This window comes from Lissotriton helveticus, chromosome 2_2 (genome assembly GCF_964261635.1).
Source record: "Lissotriton helveticus chromosome 2_2, aLisHel1.1, whole genome shotgun sequence".
Lineage (NCBI taxonomy): Eukaryota > Metazoa > Chordata > Amphibia > Caudata > Salamandridae > Lissotriton > Lissotriton helveticus.
This window is the reverse complement of record NC_136060.1, coordinates 490,947,836-490,968,261: the sequence shown is the minus strand read 5'-3', so window position 1 is coordinate 490,968,261 and position 20,426 is coordinate 490,947,836. Positions and strand designations below refer to the sequence as shown.

The following is a 20,426-nucleotide window of genomic DNA, read 5'->3' as shown; positions in this document are numbered from 1 at the left end:
CGGCTCGGGTGCCCGGTATTCTTGGGTTAATGTATATCTAACTAATAAACAGCTGATGTTGTTTTCATCTCCAAATTACACAAACAGCACCACCATGTGGCAGGTTGTCATAAGTCCAGGTGCTAAGCACCAGAAACCACCGGCTCAAATTAAGCACTGGCAGAATGGATGTATAAGGTGTAGGAAGCAGTCAGCACAGTGCAAGTCTGGGGTCTTACCGGGATGACGTTTCCTTCCTCGTCGCACACGCACAGCGTCACCTCCACATTCTTCTGCGTCTTCTTGTTACATTTGTCGAAATCTCCCTGGGCCAGTGTCACGTAGATGTCATTTCTGATATCTCCTGTGGTCGATAATGAAAGAGAGAATTAACTGGCATCGAAGATTAAATTATCTGGCATCGAAGATGAATTACCTGGCATCAAAGATTAAATTGTCTGGCATCGAAGATTAAATTATCTGGCATCGAAGATGAATTACCTGGCATCAAAGATTAAATTGTCTGGCATCGAAGATAAATTACCTGACATCTAAGATTAAATTACCTGCCATTGAAGATGAAATTCCCTGGCATCGAAAATGAAACAACCTGGCATCGAAGATGAAATTATCTGTCATCGAAAATGAAATTATCTGGCATTGATGATGAATTACCTGGCATCGAAGATGAAATTATCTGGCATCGAAAATGAAATTATCTGGCATTGAAGATGAATTACCTGGCATCGAAGATGAAATTATCTGGCATCGAAAATGAAATTATCTTGCATTGAAGATGAATTACCTGGCATCGAAAAGGTAATTATCTGGCATTGAAGATGAATTATCTGGCATTGAAGATGAAATTATCTGGCATCGAAAAGGAAATTATCTGGCATTGAAGATGAATTACCTGGCATCGAAGATGAAATTATCTGGCATCGAAAATGAAATTATCTGGCATTGAAGATGAATTACCTGGCATCGAAGATGAAATTATCTGGCATCGAAAATGAAATTATCTTGTATTGAAGATGAATTACCTGGCATCGAAAAGGAAATTATCTGGCATTGAAGATGAATTATCTGGCATTGAAGATGAAATTATCTGGCATCGAAGGAAATTATGTGGCATTGAAGATGAATTACCTGGCATCGAAGATGAAATTATCTGGCATCGAAAATGAAATTATCTGGCATTGAAGATGAATTACCTGGCATCGAAGATGAAATTATCTGGCATCGAAAATGAAATTATCTTGCATTGAAGATGAATTACCTGGCATCGAAAAGGAAATTATCTGGCATTGAAGATGAATTATCTGGCATTGAAGATGAATTATCTGGCATCGAAAAGGAAATTATCTGGCATTGAAGATGAATTATCTGGCATCGAAAATGAAATTATTTGGCATTGAAGATGACATCTGGTGGCCTCAGGCCCTCGCACTGCTGATACCCTACTTCTAGAACGCCCGGCGAGTAATCATATATGAACACATTTGTCATAAAAAAGGCTTATTTAGTAAAATTCGCCCAATAGAGAACCTCATCAAAACTCTGCCCGAGACTATTTTTCCTACTTTTTGATGCCGTGTTTTGATCTCCTTTTCTTTGCAATGTCTCATTATCTTATGTAATTTATTGTTTTTATTGTCGCCATCGGTTTGATCATGTCTTCTCCTGTAATCTCTTTCCTCTCATGTAATGAACAACTTCCGATTTAAAGTGATTTTACACAATAAATGAAGACCCCATATAAAAACTAAATAAATGAATAAATCAGCCGATCCATAAACAGACCTGAACCATAACACAATACCTTGTTTGCTTCTATCGAAGGAAACTGGCACTAAATAAAGCCGTTCCAGGAAGCACAACGGGGCATATTACCAAGCAATGGTGATAATTATCTCTATTGCTTGGTTAGAGACAAAATTTACCGCTAAGCTGCGGCGATTTTTATTGCAGATAAACCTTGGAATTACCAAGGTTTATCGCAAATGCGATAAAAAACGGCCGCAATGCATGAATATCGCTGAAAAGTCAGCGATATTCATGCATTACCGAGCTAATGCTCTTAGCCATGTTATCCACCTCCCATTGGATAACATGGCTAAGAACTGCTCAGGGCAGGTGTTAGCTTTTGGAGATATTCGCGCTTAGCGCGAATATCTCCAAAAGTTGGTAATAGGAGATAGCGATGTTAGCGACTGTTTCCAGTCGCTAACATCTTGGCACGCCCACTTTGCATATCATTAGTGATAAATATCACTGACATGCAAAGTGGGGCCCAAGATGGTCTCTATCTCCTACTAGCTGTCGCTAACTGGTGTTAGCGACAGCTAGGTAATAGGGAGATAATTTTATCTCCGCTTTCTTGGCTTTTAAAGCCAAAAAAGCCGAGATAAACCCCCTTGATAATATGCCCCAAAATTCGAAGAACATTTCGGAGTTTTTCGGTGGTAAACGAACCACCAAGAACCACCGAAAATACTATAAAAACATAGCCAAAGAAAGAAGCAAAACCGTGGAATTATGGAGAATTTTACGAGGCGAAACAATTTGTGAAACACACAGGCAGATTTTCACCATTGGTGGGTTGACCCTTGCTGTTGCTCTGCATCTCTCCACTTACATTTTGAAACGTTTTACATTTTCACATTATCGGAGCTCCCTGTTTTTTTCCATGTTTTGCGTTCTGACTTTTCTTTATTTCAACAAAATAAAGGGACATTTTGCAAATATTGTTAGTTAATTTATAATTATCTAATGGCCTAAAAATGAAACAAAAAATGTCTAAAACACATTTCCGACCAATCCCTATATCTATATTAAGCTTTAAACGGAGTATGAACACATTTGACATTAAAAAGAGTTATTTAGTAAACTCGCCCGATAGACAACCTCATCAAGCAAAGAATATGCATCAGCGGGCATCTGAGTTTCTAGAATGTTCACCGGAGGGCATCAGTGTTTCTAGAATGTTCATCAGTGGCCATCAGTGTTTCTAGAATGTTCCCTGGAGGGCACCAGTGTTTCCAGAGTCTTCATCGATTGGCATTAGTGTTTCCAGAGTGTGCAACAAAGGGTATCAGTGTTTCCAGAAAGTTCACTGCAGGGCACCAGTGTTTCTAGAATGTTCAGCAGGGAGCATCAGTGTCTCCACAATGTTCACCGGAGGGCAATAATGTTTCCAGAATGTTCACCGGAGGGCATCAGTATTCCCAGAATGTTCACCGGAGGGCATCAGTGTTTCTAGAATGTTCACCGTAGGGCATCAATGTTTCTAGAATGTTCACCGGAGGGCATCAGTGTTCCCAGAATGTTCACCGGAGGCACAAGTGTTTCTAGAATGTACACCTGTAGGCACCAGTGTTTCCACAATCTTAACTGTAGGGCACCATTGTTTCTAGAATGTTCACCGGAGGGTATTAGTGTTTCCAGAATGTTCACAGGAGGTCATCAGTATTTCCAGAATGTTCACCGGAGGGCACCCGTGTTTCCACACTGTTCACTGGAGGGCACCCGTGTTTCCAGAGTCTTCATCGATTGGCATCAGTGTTTCCAGAGTGGGCACTGGAGGGTATCAGTGTTTTGCGGAGTGGTAAATGGAGGGCATCAGTGTTTCCAGAAAGTTCACTGCAGGGCACCAGTGTTTCTAGAATGTTCAGCAGAGGGCATCAGTGTTTCCAGAATGTTCACCGGAGCGCATCAGTGTTTCCAGAATGTTTACCGGAGGGCACCAGTGTTTATAGAATGTTCACCGAAGGGCATCAGAGTTTCTAGAATGTTCACCGGCGGGCATCAGTGTTTCTAGAATGTTCCTCGTGGGCATAAGTGTTTCTAGAATGTTTACCGAAGGGCATCAGTGTTTCCAGAATGTTCACCGGAGGGCATCAGTGTTTCTAGAATGTTCACCAGAGGGCATCAGTGTTCCCAGAATGTTCACTGGAGAGCATCAGTGTTCCCAGAATGTTCACCAGAAGGCATAAGTGTTTCCAGAATGTTCCCCGGAGTGCATGAGTGTTCCCAGAAGTTCACCAGAGGGCACCAGTGTTTCCACAGTCTTACCTGGAGGGCACCAGTGTTTCCAGAATGTTCACCAGAGGGCACAAGTTTTTCCAGAGTGTTCACTAGAGGGTATCAGTGTTTCCAGAATGTTCACCGGAGGGCAACAGTGTTCTCTGAATGCTCACTGGAGGGTATCAGTGTTCTCTGAATGCTCACTGGAGGGTATCAGTGTTTCCAGAATGTTCACTGGAGGGTATCAGTGTTTCCAGAATGTTCACTGGAGGGCACCAGTGTTTCCAGAATGTTCACCGGAGGGTTTCAGTGTCCCCAGAATGTTCAGTGGAGGGCACCAATGTTTCCAGACTGTTAATCGATGGGCATCATTGTTTCCAGAATGTTTACCAGAGGGCACCAGTGTTTCCAGAATGTTCACCGGAGGGCATCAGTGTTTCCACAATGTTCACAAGAGGGCATCAGTTTTCCCAGAATGCTCACCGGAGGGCACAAGTGTTTCTAGAATGTTCACCTGAGGGCATCAGTGTTTCTAGAATGTTCACCGGAGGGCATCAGTGTTCCCAGAATGTTCACCGGAGGCACAAGTGTTTCTAGAATGTACACCTGTAGGCACCAGTGTTTCCACAATCTTAACTGTAGGGCACCAGTGTTTCTAGAATGTTCACCGGAGGGTATCAGTGTTTCCAGAATGTTCACCGGAGGGTATCAGTGTTTCCAGAATGTTCACAGGAGGTCATCAGTATTTCCAGAATGTTCACTGGAGGGTCCCCGTGTTTCCACACTGTTCACTGGAGGGCACCGGTGTTTCCAGAGTCTTCATCGATTGGCATCAGTGTTTCCAGAGTGGGCACTGGAGGGTATCAGTGTTTCCAGAGTGGTAAATGGAGGGCATCAGTGTTTCCAGAAAGTTCTCTGCAGGGCACCAGTGTTTCTGGAATGTTCAGCGGAGGGCATCAGTTTTTACAGAATGTTCACTGTAGGGCACCAGTGTTTCCAGAATGCTCACCAGACGGCACCAGTATGTCCAGAATGTTCCCAGGAGGGCACCAGTGTTTCCAGAATGTTCACTTGAGGGCACCAGTGTTTCCAGAATGTTCACTTGAGGGCACCAGGGTTTCCAGAATGCTCACCAGAGGGCACCAGTGTTCCAAAATATTCATCAGAGGGCATCAGTGTTTCCAGAATGTTCACCAGCGGGCATCAGTGTTTCCAGAATGTTCCTCGGAGGGCACCAGTGTTTCCAGAGTGTTCATCGATGGGCATCAGTGTTTCCAGAATGTTCACTGGGTAGAATCTGTGTTTCCAGAATGTTCACCGGAGGGCACCAGTGTTGCTAGAATGCTCAACAGAGGGCACCAGTGTTTCCAGAATGTTCATCGGCGGAACAAGTGTTTCCAGAATGTTCACTGGAGTTCCTCAATGTTTCCAGAGTGTTCATCAATGGGCATCAGTGTTTCCAGAGTGGTCACCGGAGGGCATCAGTGTTTCCAGAATGTTCACTGGACGGCACCAGTGTTTCCAGAATGTTCACTGGAGGGCATCAGTGTTTCCAGAATGTTCTCTTGAGGGCATCAGTGTTTTCACAATGTTCACCGGAAGGAACCAGTGTTTCCAGAATGTTCATCGGAGGGCACGAGTGTTTCCAGACTGCTCACCGGAGGGTACCAGTGTTTCAAGAGTGGTCAACGGAGGGCACCAGTGTTTCCAGAGTGTTCACCAGAGGGCATCAGTGTTTACAGAATGTTCACTGTAGGGCACTGTTAGAATTGGGGGTCTCTGGTTGGCACATGTATGCACTTGTGACAAGCAGGGACCCTCTCCTCTAAGTCAGGGCAAGGGACTTACCCCTAGAAATAACCCCTGCTCACCCTTTAGGTAGTGTGGCGCGAGCAGACAAGGCTAATCACCAGAGTACACACGGTTAAGCACTTGACATAACACACACAGTAAACTACTAATCCACCACACAGAGACACAAGACTGTTGGTTGTAGAAATATACTCTTATATGAAAACTCTCAAGCAGGCTTTGATTACAGGTTTAGCATGTAAACTGGTTCCAGTTACATTTAAAATGAGGCCACAGTTCTTAAAGGCAATGTTCAATACTTAAAATGGGGTAAAAGGTTCCAAAAACGGCTTCACAGGGCTGCAGGCAATGTCTAACGTGTTGGTGCGCTGTTCATTGGGGCCTGAGCGCATCGTAGCGCTTCTGTACGCGTCGTACGATGCCCAAAGGAAAGTCCCTACTGACTCTCACGCGCCTTGCGTTAGACGCATACGACGCGGCTGATCAAAACAAGGGGTACGAGTCGTACTAAACGTGTGCGACTCGTACCTTCAGATGTAGGGTCACAAACGTTCACAATGGGAGGCAGAACGCACGCACAGCTCGAGGCGTTCAAGGGGCCTCAGTGCATATGGGCAGTGCGAGTCGTCGGGGGTCAGTGCGACTCGCACGGTGATGTCTGTTTACAGTACCTTTGTTCTCAGGGTTCGAGACGGACAAAAACAGGGGTAGATCTGGCGTCCCACGTCGCGAGGCGTTCCTCCTTCGTTGCGAGCTACGGCTCGATGGCACCCTAGATTCCGCACTCGGAAGGCAGCGATGCGTTGGGGGTTCTCGATCTCGATGTCCGTTCCGCTTTTGAAGAGGGAGGGGGCAACGGCTTGAGGTTATTCCAGCGGCAAGGCGCTGGCAATAGGGCGTCCTCACGGAGGGGGTGAGCTCTGGTGCAGTCAGTCTTTACGGTGTGCCCTACGGCTCGGGGGCCACAGGTTCACGTTGCTTGGACCGGACGGTCCATCCTTGCGGTGCGAGCTCTGGCTCGATGTAGCAGCAGTTCACGGTGCTCGGGCCAGGCGGGGCTGGCCTTTACTGTGCGAGTTGCGGCGCAGTCTTGTCAGGAGTCGTGTTGCTTGGCAGGATGGGGCGCACAGGCTCTCAGAGTGCGGGACAACTTCCCAGTCGCACTCAGGTCTCCGGGGTCAGCGCTGAAGGGGGGATAACATCAGCAGCAGCTTCCTTCTTCAGGGGGGGTAGCGCCCACTGTTCCTGGGGCGCAGCTCAGGGGGAAAGTTCACCAGCAAGCCCTTGGAGATTGTCAAGATGCACAAGTTGAATTCAAAAGTCTTTCAGTCTTTTCTTCCTCTCTCCTTCTTACAGCAAGGCACCCACCACAGGCCAGTCTCTCAGGATTAGAGACAGTAGTCCTACATGCAGCTTTCCCAGGTCTTTCTCTTCAGGCAGGGTTTCTTCTTGGCAAAAACAGGATCTGATTTCTTAGGAGCGGGGCTCCTACTTTTATACACCATTTTTTTTGTTCTCGCAGGCCAGGGGGGCCTTTGCCTAATCCACTCAGTCTCTGAGCACTTTGTTTTGCAGGCCCTGGCTTCTTCTTTCAGTGTGCAGGGCAGGGACATCAGACGCTCCGCAGGAGGTGGAGCCAGCAATGTGATGACAAGTACAGTCAGGAGCACTCTGTTGACAGGCTTCCCTCCTCCAGGACCAGGTGCAGGGCAGAGTCATCAGTTGCTCCCCAGGGGGCGGAGCCAGCATTGTGGTGGCATAGCACAGCCCTATTCAGAGTCAAGGGGCACTCCCCCACCCATTCTGGTGTAATCTCTCTATTCACCACCTGTCAACCCTAGCCTGTCCCCTGGAATCCCCCAACCCTGTCACACACAGAAACCAGACAGCAGATACACATCAAAGCAGAGGCGGGCTGAAATGGTTAGGCAAGCAAATACTAATTTTCTAAAAGTAGTATTTGCAAACACAGGATATTAAAATAAACTTTACTAAAAGAAGTATTTTAGTATTCGTAGGTCAGGCATACTAAACTTGACCTTCTACCATGTTCCCTGAGCCTGCTGGGATTATAGAGTGTAATAATACCAGCAGCCCATTCTGGCCTATGAGAACAGGTAGCCTTACAATAGTGAAAAACGAAAATGGCTGTAATTCACTATTAGGACATGCCACAAACATCAGGGCTTGTCCTACTTTATGCTTACAATGCACCCTGCCCTTGGGCCTACCATAGGGGTGACTAATATGAAGTTAAGGGAAGGTTTAGGGACTGGAAAGTAGGTGTACTTGCACAGTCAGCATGACAGTACCAGACTGCACGCAGGTTCTGCAATGGCAGACCTAGACACATTTTACTAGGCCGCTTCTGTGGGTGGCACAACCAGTTCTGCAGGCCCACCAGCAGCATTTGTATTTATAAGCCCTGGCACTCCTGGTGCACTTTACTGGGGACTGACAGTAAACCAAATAAGCCAACCATGGAAGCCAATCAATGTATACACTTTTCATAGGGAGCACTTGCACTGTAGCACTGATTGGCAGTGGCACAGTGCTCTGAGCAGCTAACACCAGCAAAACATCTGAGGCACATCAGCAAAAAGTGGAAGGGAGACTCACGCCAAGGTGCCAGGTCTAACAGGCACCAGTGTTTCCAGAGTGGTCACCGGAGGGCACCAGTGTTTCTAGAATGCTGACACAGGGCACTGGGTCTGGAGGATAGCTAATTGTCCTCATAAATGCATGCTAATTGGCTGCACGAGTTTTTGCAGACTTTAAATCTGTAGGGTGGTATTTCAGACCAGGGTCAGGGAACTCTGCAGTTGCTGTGTTTTGACCACTCTTGGTCGTCAAATTCCAAAGACCAGAGCACACCGCAGGACTAGTGAACTTTAAACAGGGCTTCCTCGGTCTTCCTGAAGACATCAAGGAATGGGGCACTGGCAGACCGTGCTTAAGGTTTACAGGAGTGCTTATTTGTTGCCTTTCTAGGCGCTGCACGCGTTCGGGCTCCCTTGTAGTCTGGACATCCAAGTGTTGGTCCTACCACAGTGGGATCAGACGGCAGATCAGAATATAAAGTGCCTCTGGGGTGGGTGCCAGGGGTGAGGTGAGACAGTCCACGAGGCTGGTGGGCACGATCATATCCAACTGTGACTCTGGGGCACTCTGCATCAATAATGGGTTTTATGGGGCATTTCCCGAGCCCTTCACCTAAGAAATCTTGAATTATTTAATTCTGAGCAAAATACGTTTTACTTTTAAGGCAGAGGGAGCACAGCATCATGTAGGGAGAGTAGTCCTGATCCCACTAAAATGTAATGTCCGTCCTCCTTTCACCTGTAGAGAAGTCTACCCTCTCTGCTTCGCAGGATCTTCAAGTGGATCCCCACCGAAACCAGAAGGATGGTCACCCAGGCCCTCGTCAGCAGTAGACTGTTGTTGGACCTGGGCCTCTTGGCAGGGTCATCCCTAAACTTTTTGCCTTCCTCCAATACTCTCTCTGACCTGTTTTTGTTGGTTTAATGACTCTGGGCACTTTGCCACTGCTGACCAGTGCTAAAGTGCATATGCTCTCCCTGTTGTAAAGTGTACATGTGATTGATGTCCATGATTGGTTCATTGGATTTACTGTTAGTCCCTAGTAAAGTGCACCAGGAGTGCCAGGGCTTGTGAATGCCAATACTGCTAGTGGGCCTGCAGCGCTGGTTGCGCCACCCACAGAAGCAGCCTTAAAATGTGTCTAGGGTCTGCCATTGCAGAACCTGCGTGCAGTCTGGTACTGTCATGCTAGCTGGGCAAGTGCACACACTTGCCAGCCCCTGAACCTTCCCTTAACTTCATATTAGTCACCCCTATGGTAGGCCTGAGGGCAGGGTGCATTGTAGTGTAAGGTAGAACATGCCCTGATGTGTGTGGCATGTTCTAATAGTGAATTACTACCAAAGTCGTTTTTCACTATTGTAAGGCTACCTGTTCCCTTCTAGGCCAGATGGGCTGCTGGAATTATTACACTCTATAATCCCAGCAGGCTCAGGGAACATGGTAGAACTTCATGTTTAGTATGCCTGAACTCAGAATAATAAAATACTTCTTTTAGTAAAGTTTATTTTAATATCCTGTGTTTGCAAATGCTACTTTTAGAAAGTTAGCATTTGCTTGCCTAACCATTTCAGCCCGCCTCTGCTTGGATGTGGATCTGACTGTCTGGTGTGTGTGAGTGACAGGGCTGGGAGTTGACAGGTAGTGAATAGCCAGATGACACCTTAGTGGGTGGTGGGAGTTTCCCCTGAATGATGCATCAGGCTGTGCTCTGCCACCACAATGCTGGCTCCGCCCTCCTGGGGAGCGACTGATGACTCAGCCTGCACCTGGCCCAGGAAGGACCGAAGCCTGTCAACAAAGTGCTCAGGCTACTCCTGTCCTCACAATGCCGGCTCCGCCCCCCTGGGGAGCGGCTGATGTGCCTGCCCTCACACTGAATACAGAAGCCAGAAGTACCCACAACAAGTACTCAGAGACTGGAACAGTTATGCAGAGGCCCCCCTGGCTTGCTAGAACAAAAGAAACTGGGTATAAAAGAAGGAGCCCTGCTCCTTGTAAATTAGATCCAGTTTGCGCAAAGAAGAAGCTCTGCCTGAAGAGAAGGACCCTGGAAGCTGCATGGAGAAGTACTGACTCTGACCCCAAGAGACTGGCCTGTGGTGGGTGCCTTGCTGCTGAAGGAGAGCAGGAGAAGAAAGACGGAAAGACTTTGCTTTTATTCAACTTGTGCCAAACTCTGCTGAAAGATCTCCAAGGGCTTGCTGCTGAACTTGCCCCCTGACCAGCGCCCCAGGAACAGTGGGCGCTACCCCCGTCTGGAAGAGGAACAGCTGCTGTGTATTGTCGACTCTGCATCACCGCCCTAAAGGACCTGTGCTAACCCCTGTCCTGCCAAGCACCGTAATTTCCTGCCGTCGCAGCTCGCACCGCAAAGGTCAGCCTGTCTGACCCCAGCCCCGTGACTGCCTCCCCGACCGGAAGAGACAACGCAAAGCAGAGGACCTGTCCGGTCCGATCACCACCTTCTGCTGCCCCCGCGCTGTGGAAAGTGAAGAGGAGACGGACTTCAGTACGTGTGCCCATCGGGAGGAAAGAGCCCTGCAGAGACCCTCGCAATCCGCTGCACCCCTCTCCAGGCGAACCCAAGACGCAGCCCCTGCCTGTAAGCCTGTGTCCCCTGAACACCGCCAACCTCGAGGTTAGTGCTCCTGTGGTCTCCGTGCCACGTCACCCTCCTGGAAGGCACCACAACAGGGACGTCTGCCTGGCATCGGCCGCACCGAAGCTGAAAAGGACACGAAGGTATTGTGTGCTAAGCAAGCAGCATATTAGCCCGCGCTGTGTGCTCCCAATTGTATGCCCTGCCTTGCTCTGCCCCCCCAGGAGAGGCCGCACCGCACTGTGAAGGGTGCCTTGCCTCCCGGAGATCCTCCACTGTCAGAAGGGACCCCTCTGCACTGACAATTCCTGAAAGAAAGCATTCCTGAAGGTGCCTTGGCCCCAGAGGCTCCTCTGATCGCCTGCTTGCTGCTCTGCTCCGAGCTCAGCCCCCACCTCTGGAAAAGGCCCAGGGTTTCTTCGAGGCCCTCTCTGGTGTCCATTCCAAGCCTACCGCGAGATGCGTGAGAGTTGGTAGGGGCCGAGTCAGTTTCACCCTTGAAGGCAGGAGAGGCGCTGCAAGACGCTCCGAAGGCCGAGGAGGGTCCCAAAGCCCCAGAACAGAGAGAGGCTTTCTCTTTGAAAGGAAAGAACACTGAGAGAACTGTGAAATTAGGAGATTTATAACAAAAGCGCCTTAACAGAGAAATCTCCATTTTTGAACTACAAGGAAGTGAGAAAACATTCAGAAGTGCATATAAAGACTTGTACATTACTAAAAAGAACTGTGGCAACATAAATAAGAGTAACTGGAACCTCGCAATCCTTTAAAGTAACAAACTGTATTTACAAGCCTGATTTTAAAAATATATAAAGAGAATATATTTTTTACTACAAAACAGTTTGGTGTCATTGTGTGGTGGGTTGGTTGTGGTGGTATGATATTGCAAATGTTTAACCCTATGTGCCCCAGAGATTAGCCTAGACTGCTTGCGCCACACTACCTAGAGGGTAAGCAGAGGTTGTTCTTAGAGGTAACCCTCAGCCCTGACGAGGAAGAGAGAGGCCCTGTTTGTCGCCAGTGCTGCACTGCGCCAACCAGAGACTCCCCCTTCCTACATTGGACGCAGCGGTGAGGATAGCGAATTTACATTTGCAGTGTTCATGCCTTAACTATTGACCATTGCACAGTGATGACAGTCCAGTAACTAAGCCACAGACTTTGTTTTTTTTGGATTTATGATTTGCGAGAAGAGATCTCCATGTGTTTTTGAAGTAATGCCTGTGTCAGTGAAAATGGAAAAGGCAGCATCCATTTCTTCTATTGACTGTGATTGGGAGAAACTAGAAAACTACACTGGGAAACAGCTCAGGAGCTTCTGCAAAAATTTGAACATTTCCATGACCGGACTCTCCAGAAGGGAGCAGTTCCAAAAGGCGCTGAGGGCCTGGGTCAAGGCAAGGAATGCCCCTGGAAAGGATTTTGAATTTGAGGATGCAGAACAGCAGCTGGAGGGACCCCTGACTCCAGAGTGTAGGGGTGCAACCTCCCCATTGGGTAGCAGTGTTTCTGGCCGAGGTCTGTCGCCAGAGGAGCTGGCGGACAGACAGGCAACCCGAGATCATGAATTGAAGTTGGCAGAGCTGGAAATAAATGGGCAACTGGAGCTAGAATCTAGGAGGTTAGCCCTGGAAGTAATGAAAATGGAGCTTGCGCATGACTTAAGAATGAGGAAACTTGACTTGGAGCTCGAGGCGCTTGAGGCCAGGAGGGCTTCAGCCCAGCAACAAGAAATGTGTGTAGCTCAGAGATTGAGCTTTGCTGAGTTGGAGGTGGAGTCCAGCTCAGATGGTGGCAGCAACATTCAGGTATCTAGTGCAGACAGCATAGCGCGCGCACCTAGAGATATGGCACCTGACTTGGAGGGGGTTAACATACACCAGGAGGTTCAAGGGCATGAGGTAGCTCCAGTAGTGCGCAGCGTCCCTGAAGGGAATAGGGTAGCTGGCGTAGGAGTTCATGGTCCTAGTGGTGGGAGGGATTCCCCCATGGTTGAGGTCCTGGTGGGTGAGTGTAAGGACCGCCCAGAAGAGTGTGGGTTGTGTGACAGAGACAGTTCGCTACTGTCTGGCCAGTCTCAGAAGAATGGTGTGGAGTATGTGTGTGAGGCGCTGGATGGTGAGGTGAAGGATAATTTGGTTAACCCTACTAGGGGGCTGTGTAATCCAATTGTGGGAGAGCATACTTTAAGTCCCAGTTTTCCAGAGCTATGCCAACACCTGTTTGAGAGTGAGTTCTCTGGCCCCAGGGAGCTCACATTGGAGGCAGACCTTGTGGTGGATTCCCGAGGGTCTGGAGAGGCATTGGGGTGTGATCCTGTGGGGAGTGTCTCAGGTATATTCCAGCCCAGAGTGGTGGAAGTGGCGCAGAGTAGCCCAGCTAGGTCCTGTAGTAGTGAGATGGGTGTAGGGCCTCACGTCCTGTCCTTAAGGGGAAGGAGTGAGAATGGGTTTTGTCCCGGTAGTGCCCAACCTCAGTCTCAGAGCCTGGATGGTTCTTTAAGGGAACACCAGGTGGGGAGCCTAGGCTGTCCGGATGAGTCACCCGCTGAGGGGGATCCCCCAGTGGCTAGAGAACGTGGAGGCTCTGTAAACAGGGCTCCAGTAGTTCTGGTGACTGGCAGTACCACTCCAGTTGGGAGGGTGCAGAAGTCCAGAAAGAGGGGCGAGAGGGGGAAAGAGTCCCCAGTGGAAGAACCAGTGGGTCAGGGGCCAGCCAGCAGGGCTGCGTCCCCAGTGAATGACCAGGGGGACACCACTTCTGTCCTGGGGGATCTTCCCGCACTGTCAGAGGGACAGGGGTTGGGAGATCCGCGCCGGGCAGGCTGTTGCACGACACATGAGCTATGTGCCACCCTCAGGGGGGGCAGGCGTGCTCCCCGGAAAGTCCTGGTGCGCCAGGCAAGTGTTCAACTGCAGGGTTGGGTCCCTGAGTTGAGAAGCCAGGGTCAGGTGTTGTCTGACCTGGAGGGCAGGGCCACTGTAATCAGTGTCCTGGCCCATGTCACTTCTAGGGGTACCACTCCAGTTGGGAGTGGGCAGTACTGTGGAAGGGGGTGCAGAGGGAGGGAGTCCTCGCCTCTGACCCCGGTGCAGTTTGAGGGTTTAGACCCTAGGTTTAAGGGCCAGGTGCAGGGTGTCCCCCCTGACCTGGTGCCCCAGTTGCAGGATAGCACCCCTGAACTGGTGGGCGAATTGTGCAGGTCACCTGCCACAGGTGCCCTGACAATTCTGGAAGGGGGTACCACTCCAGGTGGGAGGGTACAGAGCCCCCAGGAGGAGGACCGGGTGTGGGAGAGGCCACCCCAGTCTTTAGTACAGCCGTCAGGTACAGACCTGAGGCTGGTGGGTCAGTGCCAGGATGGCATACCTGACCTGACAGGAGGGAGAGTGGACCAAGGGTGCCAAGCACCTGGGGCTAATGCCCCCCACTCTTTAAGGCCACAGAGGTTTGAGAGCCCTGAGAGGCATAAGGCTTGGGTCTCATTCCTGACTACTGTCAGTGGCCACTGTGACATTTTTCTGTCTGCCTGTTGGGACACACCTGTGAGCGAATTAAGGTTCAAGGCTGCACAGGTGGTGTCCACAGGTGTAGAGAAGGGTTTCCCATGGATTGGCTTGGTGGACCCTGAGAGTATGAACAGAGGATTTGAAGGAGGTGCAGATTGGCGTAGAACTGGAATGTGCCCCTGCTGTTGCGGGCCAGGTCCAGGTTCTATCGCCCAAAGCAGGGAAGCCCATCACAGTGGTGATTGGTCTACCCTGCGTTTTGGCTGGAAGGGGGTTGTGTTGGACCTGGGCCTCTTGGCAGGGTCATCCCTAAACTTTTTGCCTTCCTCCAATACTCTCTCTGACCTGTTTTTGTTGGTTTAATGACTCTGGGCACTTTGCCACTGCTGACCAGTGCTAAAGTGCATATGCTCTCCCTGTTGTAAAGTGTACATGTGATTGATGTCCATGATTGGTTCATTGGATTTACTGTTAGTCCCTAGTAAAGTGCACCAGGAGTGCCAGAGCTTGTGAATGCCAATACTGCTAGTGGGCCTGCAGCGCTGGTTGCGCCACCCACAGAAGCAGCCTTAAAATGTGTCTAGGGTCTGCCATTGCAGAACCTGCGTGCAGTCTGGTACTGTCATGCTAGCTGGGCAAGTGCACACACTTGCCAGCCCCTGAACCTTCCCTTAACTTCATATTAGTCACCCCTATGGTAGGCCTGAGGGCAGGGTGCATTGTAGTGTAAGGTAGAACATGCCCTGATGTGTGTGGCATGTTCTAATAGTGAATTACTACCAAAGTCGTTTTTCACTATTGTAAGGCTACCTGTTCCCTTCTAGGCCAGATGGGCTGCTGGAATTATTACACTCTATAATCCCAGCAGGCTCAGGGAACATGGTAGAACTTCATGTTTAGTATGCCTGAACTCAGAATAATAAAATACTTCTTTTAGTAAAGTTTATTTTAATATCCTGTGTTTGCAAATGCTACTTTTAGAAAGTTAGCATTTGCTTGCCTAACCATTTCAGCCCGCCTCTGCTTGGATGTGGATCTGACTGTCTGGTGTGTGTGAGTGACAGGGCTGGGAGTTGACAGGTAGTGAATAGCCAGATGACACCTTAGTGGGTGGTGGGAGTTTCCCCTGAATGATGCATCAGGCTGTGCTCTGCCACCACAATGCTGGCTCCGCCCTCCTGGGGAGCGACTGATGACTCAGCCTGCACCTGGCCCAGGAAGGACCGAAGCCTGTCAACAAAGTGCTCAGGCTACTCCTGTCCTCACAATGCCGGCTCCGCCCCCCTGGGGAGCGGCTGATGTGCCTGCCCTCACACTGAATACAGAAGCCAGAAGTACCCACAACAAGTACTCAGAGACTGGAACAGTTATGCAGAGGCCCCCCTGGCTTGCTAGAACAAAAGAAACTGGGTATAAAAGAAGGAGCCCTGCTCCTTGTAAATTAGATCCAGTTTGCGCAAAGAAGAAGCTCTGCCTGAAGAGAAGGACCCTGGAAGCTGCATGGAGAAGTACTGACTCTGACCCCAAGAGACTGGCCTGTGGTGGGTGCCTTGCTGCTGAAGGAGAGCAGGAGAAGAAAGACGGAAAGACTTTGCTTTTATTCAACTTGTGCCAAACTCTGCTGAAAGATCTCCAAGGGCTTGCTGCTGAACTTGCCCCCTGACCAGCGCCCCAGGAACAGTGGGCGCTACCCCCGTCTGGAAGAGGAACAGCTGCTGTGTATTGTCGACTCTGCATCACCGCCCTAAAGGACCTGTGCTAACCCCTGTCCTGCCAAGCACCGTAATTTCCTGCCGTCGCAGCTCGCACCGCAAAGGTCAGCCTGTCTGACCCCAGCCCCGTGACTGCCTCCCCGACCGGAAGAGACAACGCAAAGCAGAGGACCTGTCCGGTCCGATCACCACCTTCTGCTGCCCCCGCGCTGTGGAAAGTGAAGAGGAGACGGACTTCAGTACGTGTGCCCATCGGGAGGAAAGAGCCCTGCAGAGACCCTCGCAATCCGCTGCACCCCTCTCCAGGCGAACCCAAGACGCAGCCCCTGCCTGTAAGCCTGTGTCCCCTGAACACCGCCAACCTCGAGGTTAGTGCTCCTGTGGTCTCCGTGCCACGTCACCCTCCTGGAAGGCACCACAACAGGGACGTCTGCCTGGCATCGGCCGCACCGAAGCTGAAAAGGACACGAAGGTATTGTGTGCTAAGCAAGCAGCATATTAGCCCGCGCTGTGTGCTCCCAATTGTATGCCCTGCCTTGCTCTGCCCCCCCAGGAGAGGCCGCACCGCACTGTGAAGGGTGCCTTGCCTCCCGGAGATCCTCCACTGTCAGAAGGGACCCCTCTGCACTGACAATTCCTGAAAGAAAGCATTCCTGAAGGTGCCTTGGCCCCAGAGGCTCCTCTGATCGCCTGCTTGCTGCTCTGCTCCGAGCTCAGCCCCCACCTCTGGAAAAGGCCCAGGGTTTCTTCGAGGCCCTCTCTGGTGTCCATTCCAAGCCTACCGCGAGATGCGTGAGAGTTGGTAGGGGCCGAGTCAGTTTCACCCTTAAAGGCAGGAGAGGCGCTGCAAGACGCTCCGAAGGCCGAGGAGGGTCCCAAAGCCCCAGAACAGAGAGAGGCTTTCTCTTTGAAAGGAAAGAACACTGAGAGAACTGTGAAATTAGGAGATTTATAACAAAAGCGCCTTAACAGAGAAATCTCCATTTTTGAACTACAAGGAAGTGAGAAAACATTCAGAAGTGCATATAAAGACTTGTACATTACTAAAAAGAACTGTGGCAACATAAATAAGAGTAACTGGAACCTCGCAATCCTTTAAAGTAACAAACTGTATTTACAAGCCTGATTTTAAAAATATATAAAGAGAATATATTTTTTACTACAAAACAGTTTGGTGTCATTGTGTGGTGGGTTGGTTGTGGTGGTATGATATTGCAAATGTTTAACCCTATGTGCCCCAGAGATTAGCCTAGACTGCTTGCGCCACACTACCTAGAGGGTAAGCAGAGGTTGTTCTTAGAGGTAACCCTCAGCCCTGACGAGGAAGAGAGAGGCCCTGTTTGTCGCCAGTGCTGCACTGCGCCAACCAGAGACTCCCCCTTCCTACAACTGTACTACGGCAACGCACTCGACGCAGGAGTCCTGGCCAGACTCCTGAAACGGCTCCAACGCATCCAGAACGCCTCCGCACGCCTGATCCTCGACATCCCCCACTGCAACCATATCACACCCCACCTGAGAGACCCGCACTGGCTCCCCGTCAACAAGAGGATCACCTTCAAGCTCCTCACCCACGCACACAAGGCACTCCACGACACCGGACCAGCGTACCTCAACAGCCGGTTCAGCCTCTACACCCCCACCCGCCAGCTCCGCTCCGCAGACCGCGCATTCGCCACCGTCCCCCGCATCCGAAGAGCGACCTCCGGCAGCAGATCATTCTCCCACCTCGTCGCCAAGACGTGGAACACCCTCCCATCCGCTATGGCAGACCAAAGACCTACTGACCTTCAAGAGACTCCTCAAGACCTGGCTCTTCGAACAGTAGCAGCACCCCACCCCCTCCTCCCCCCCAGCGCCTTGAGACGCTCACGGGTATGTGGTGCACTTTACAAATGCTATGATTGATTGATTGATTCACTCCAACCGGGCCAGAGTCCATGATGGAGACAGGGTGTCCAGTCTCTGCTTAATGACTTTAAAATGCCTTCCCTGGGCACTCCTAAAGAATGAATTGTCCCAGCCTTTCCCAGGCTTTGCCAGCATCTGTTGAAATGTATGTACCCCTCGTACTGTGTCACTGCACTTACCAGGAGTGGGCTTATTTATATATAGCATTTTTCCATATCGTAAAGGGACAAACACATCAAAGAACAGCACTGCAAAAAGAACATCATGTTTGTGCTTTCACTGTGAAGCACTTACACTCTGTCAGCTTGATGAAGGGCCTCCTCTGCACCTGCAGCACTTCATTACAACGAGTGCACTCAGGCAGAGGTGCGTGCTGGCTCAGAGGTGCGTGCAGGCTCAGAGGTGCGTGTGGGCTCAGAGGTGCGTGCGGGCCAGAGGTGCGTGCAGGCTCAGAAGTGCGTGTGGGCTCAGAGGTGCGTGTGGGCTCAGAGGTGGGTGCGGGCTATAGGGTGCGTGTGGGCTCAGAGGTGCGTGCGGGCTCAGAGGTGCGTGTGGGCTCAGAGGTGCGTGCGGGCTCAGAGGTGCGTGTGGGCTCAGAGGGGTGTGTGGGGTCAGAGGTGGGTCTGGGCTCAGAGGTGCGTGTGGGCTCAGAGGTGCGTGTGGGCTCGGAGGTGCGTGTGGGCTCAGAGGTGCGTGTGGGCTCAGAGGTGCCTGCGCGCTCAGAAGTGCGTGTGGGCTCAGTGGTGCGTGCGCGCTCAGAAGTGCGTGTGGGCTCAGAGGTGCGTGTGGGCTCAGAGGTGTGTGTGGGCTCAGTGGTGCGTGCGCGCTCAGAAGTGCGTGTGGGCTCAGAAGTGCGTGTGGGCTCAGAGGTGCGTGTGGGCTCAGAGGTGCGTGTGGGCTCAGAGGTGCGTGTGGGCTCGGAGGTGCGTGTGGGCTCAGAGGTGCGTGTGGGCTCAGAGGTGCCTGCGCGCTCAGAAGTGCGTGTGGGCTCAGTGGTGCGTGCGCGCTCAGAAGTGCGTGTGGGCTCAGAGGTGCGTGTGGGCTCAGAGGTGCGTGTGGGCTCAGAGGTGCATGTGGGCTCAGAGGTGTGTGTGGGTTCAGAGGGGTGTGTGGGCTCAGAGGTGCGTGTGGGCTCAGAGGTGCGTCTGGGCTCAGAGGTGCGTGCGGGCTCAGAGGTGTGTGTGGGTTCAGAGGTGTGTGTGGGTTCAGAGGTGCGTGTGGGCTCAGAGGTGCATGCGGGCCAGAGGTGCGTGCAGGCTCAGAGGTGCGTGTGGGCTCAGAGGTGTGTGTGGGCTCAGAGGTGCGTGTGGGCTCGGAGGTGCGTGTGGGCTCAGAGGTGCGTGTGGGCTCAGAGGTGTGTGTGGGCTCAGAGGTGCGTGTGGGCTCAGAGGTGCGTGTGGGCTCAGTGGTGTGTGTGGGCTCAGAGATGCGTGTGGGCTCAGAGGGGTGTGTGGGCTCAGAGGGGTGTGTGGGCTCAGAAGTGCGTGTGGGCTCAGAGGTGTGTGTGGGCTCAGAGGTGTGTGTGGGCTCAGAGATGCGTGTGGGCTCAGAGGTGCGTGTGGGCTCAGAGGTGCGTGTGGGCTCAGTGGTGTGTGTGGGCTCAGAGGTGCGTACGGGCTCAGAGGTGTGTGTGGGCTCAGAGGGGTGTGTGGGCTCAGAGGGGTGTGTGGGCTCAGAAGTGCGCGTGGGCTCAGAGGTGTGTGTGGGCTCAGAGGTGTGTGTGGGCTCAGAGGTGCGTGTGGGCTCAGAGGTGTGTGTGGGCTCAGAGATGCGTGTGGGCTCAGAGGTGCGTGTGGGCTCAGAGGTGCGTGTGGGCTCAGAGGTGTGTGTGGGCTCAGAAGTGCGTGTGGGCTCAGAGGTGTGTGTGGGCTCAGAGGTGCGTGTGGGCTCAGAGGTGCGTGCGGGCTCGGAGGTGCGTGCGGGCTCAGCGGTGCGTGCGGGCTCGGAGGTGCGTGCGGGCTCAGAGATGCGTGTGGGCTCAGAGGTGCGTGTGGGCTCAGAGGTGCGTGTGGGCTCAGAGGTGCGTGCGGGCTCGGAGGTGCGTGCGGGCTCAGAGGTGCGTGTGGGCTCAGAGGTGCGTGTGGGCTCAGAGGTGTGTGAGGGCTCAGAAGTGCGTGTGGGCTCAGAGGTGTGTGTGGGCTCAGAGGTGTGTGTGGGCTCAGAGGTGCGTGCGGGCTCAGAGGTGCGTGTGGGCTCAGAGGTGCGTGTGTGCTCAGAGGTGCGTGTGAGCTCAGAGGTGGGTGCGGGCTATGGGGTGCGTGTGGGCTCAGAAGT

At 51.4% G+C, this 20,426-nt stretch overlaps 1 protein-coding gene across 1 annotated transcript in view; it reads right to left on the bottom strand.

Annotated features, from left to right (window-relative positions):
- The window catches only part of LOC144821564 (dedicator of cytokinesis protein 2-like), a 3,201,295-nt gene that overhangs the window by 2,618,504 nt on the left and 562,365 nt on the right, over positions 1–20,426 (bottom strand). Inside the window, exon 14 of the mRNA XM_078678750.1 lies at positions 219–343. Coding sequence (XP_078534876.1) covers positions 219–343 — 125 coding nt within the window. The remainder of the gene's footprint in view (positions 1–218; positions 344–20,426) is intronic.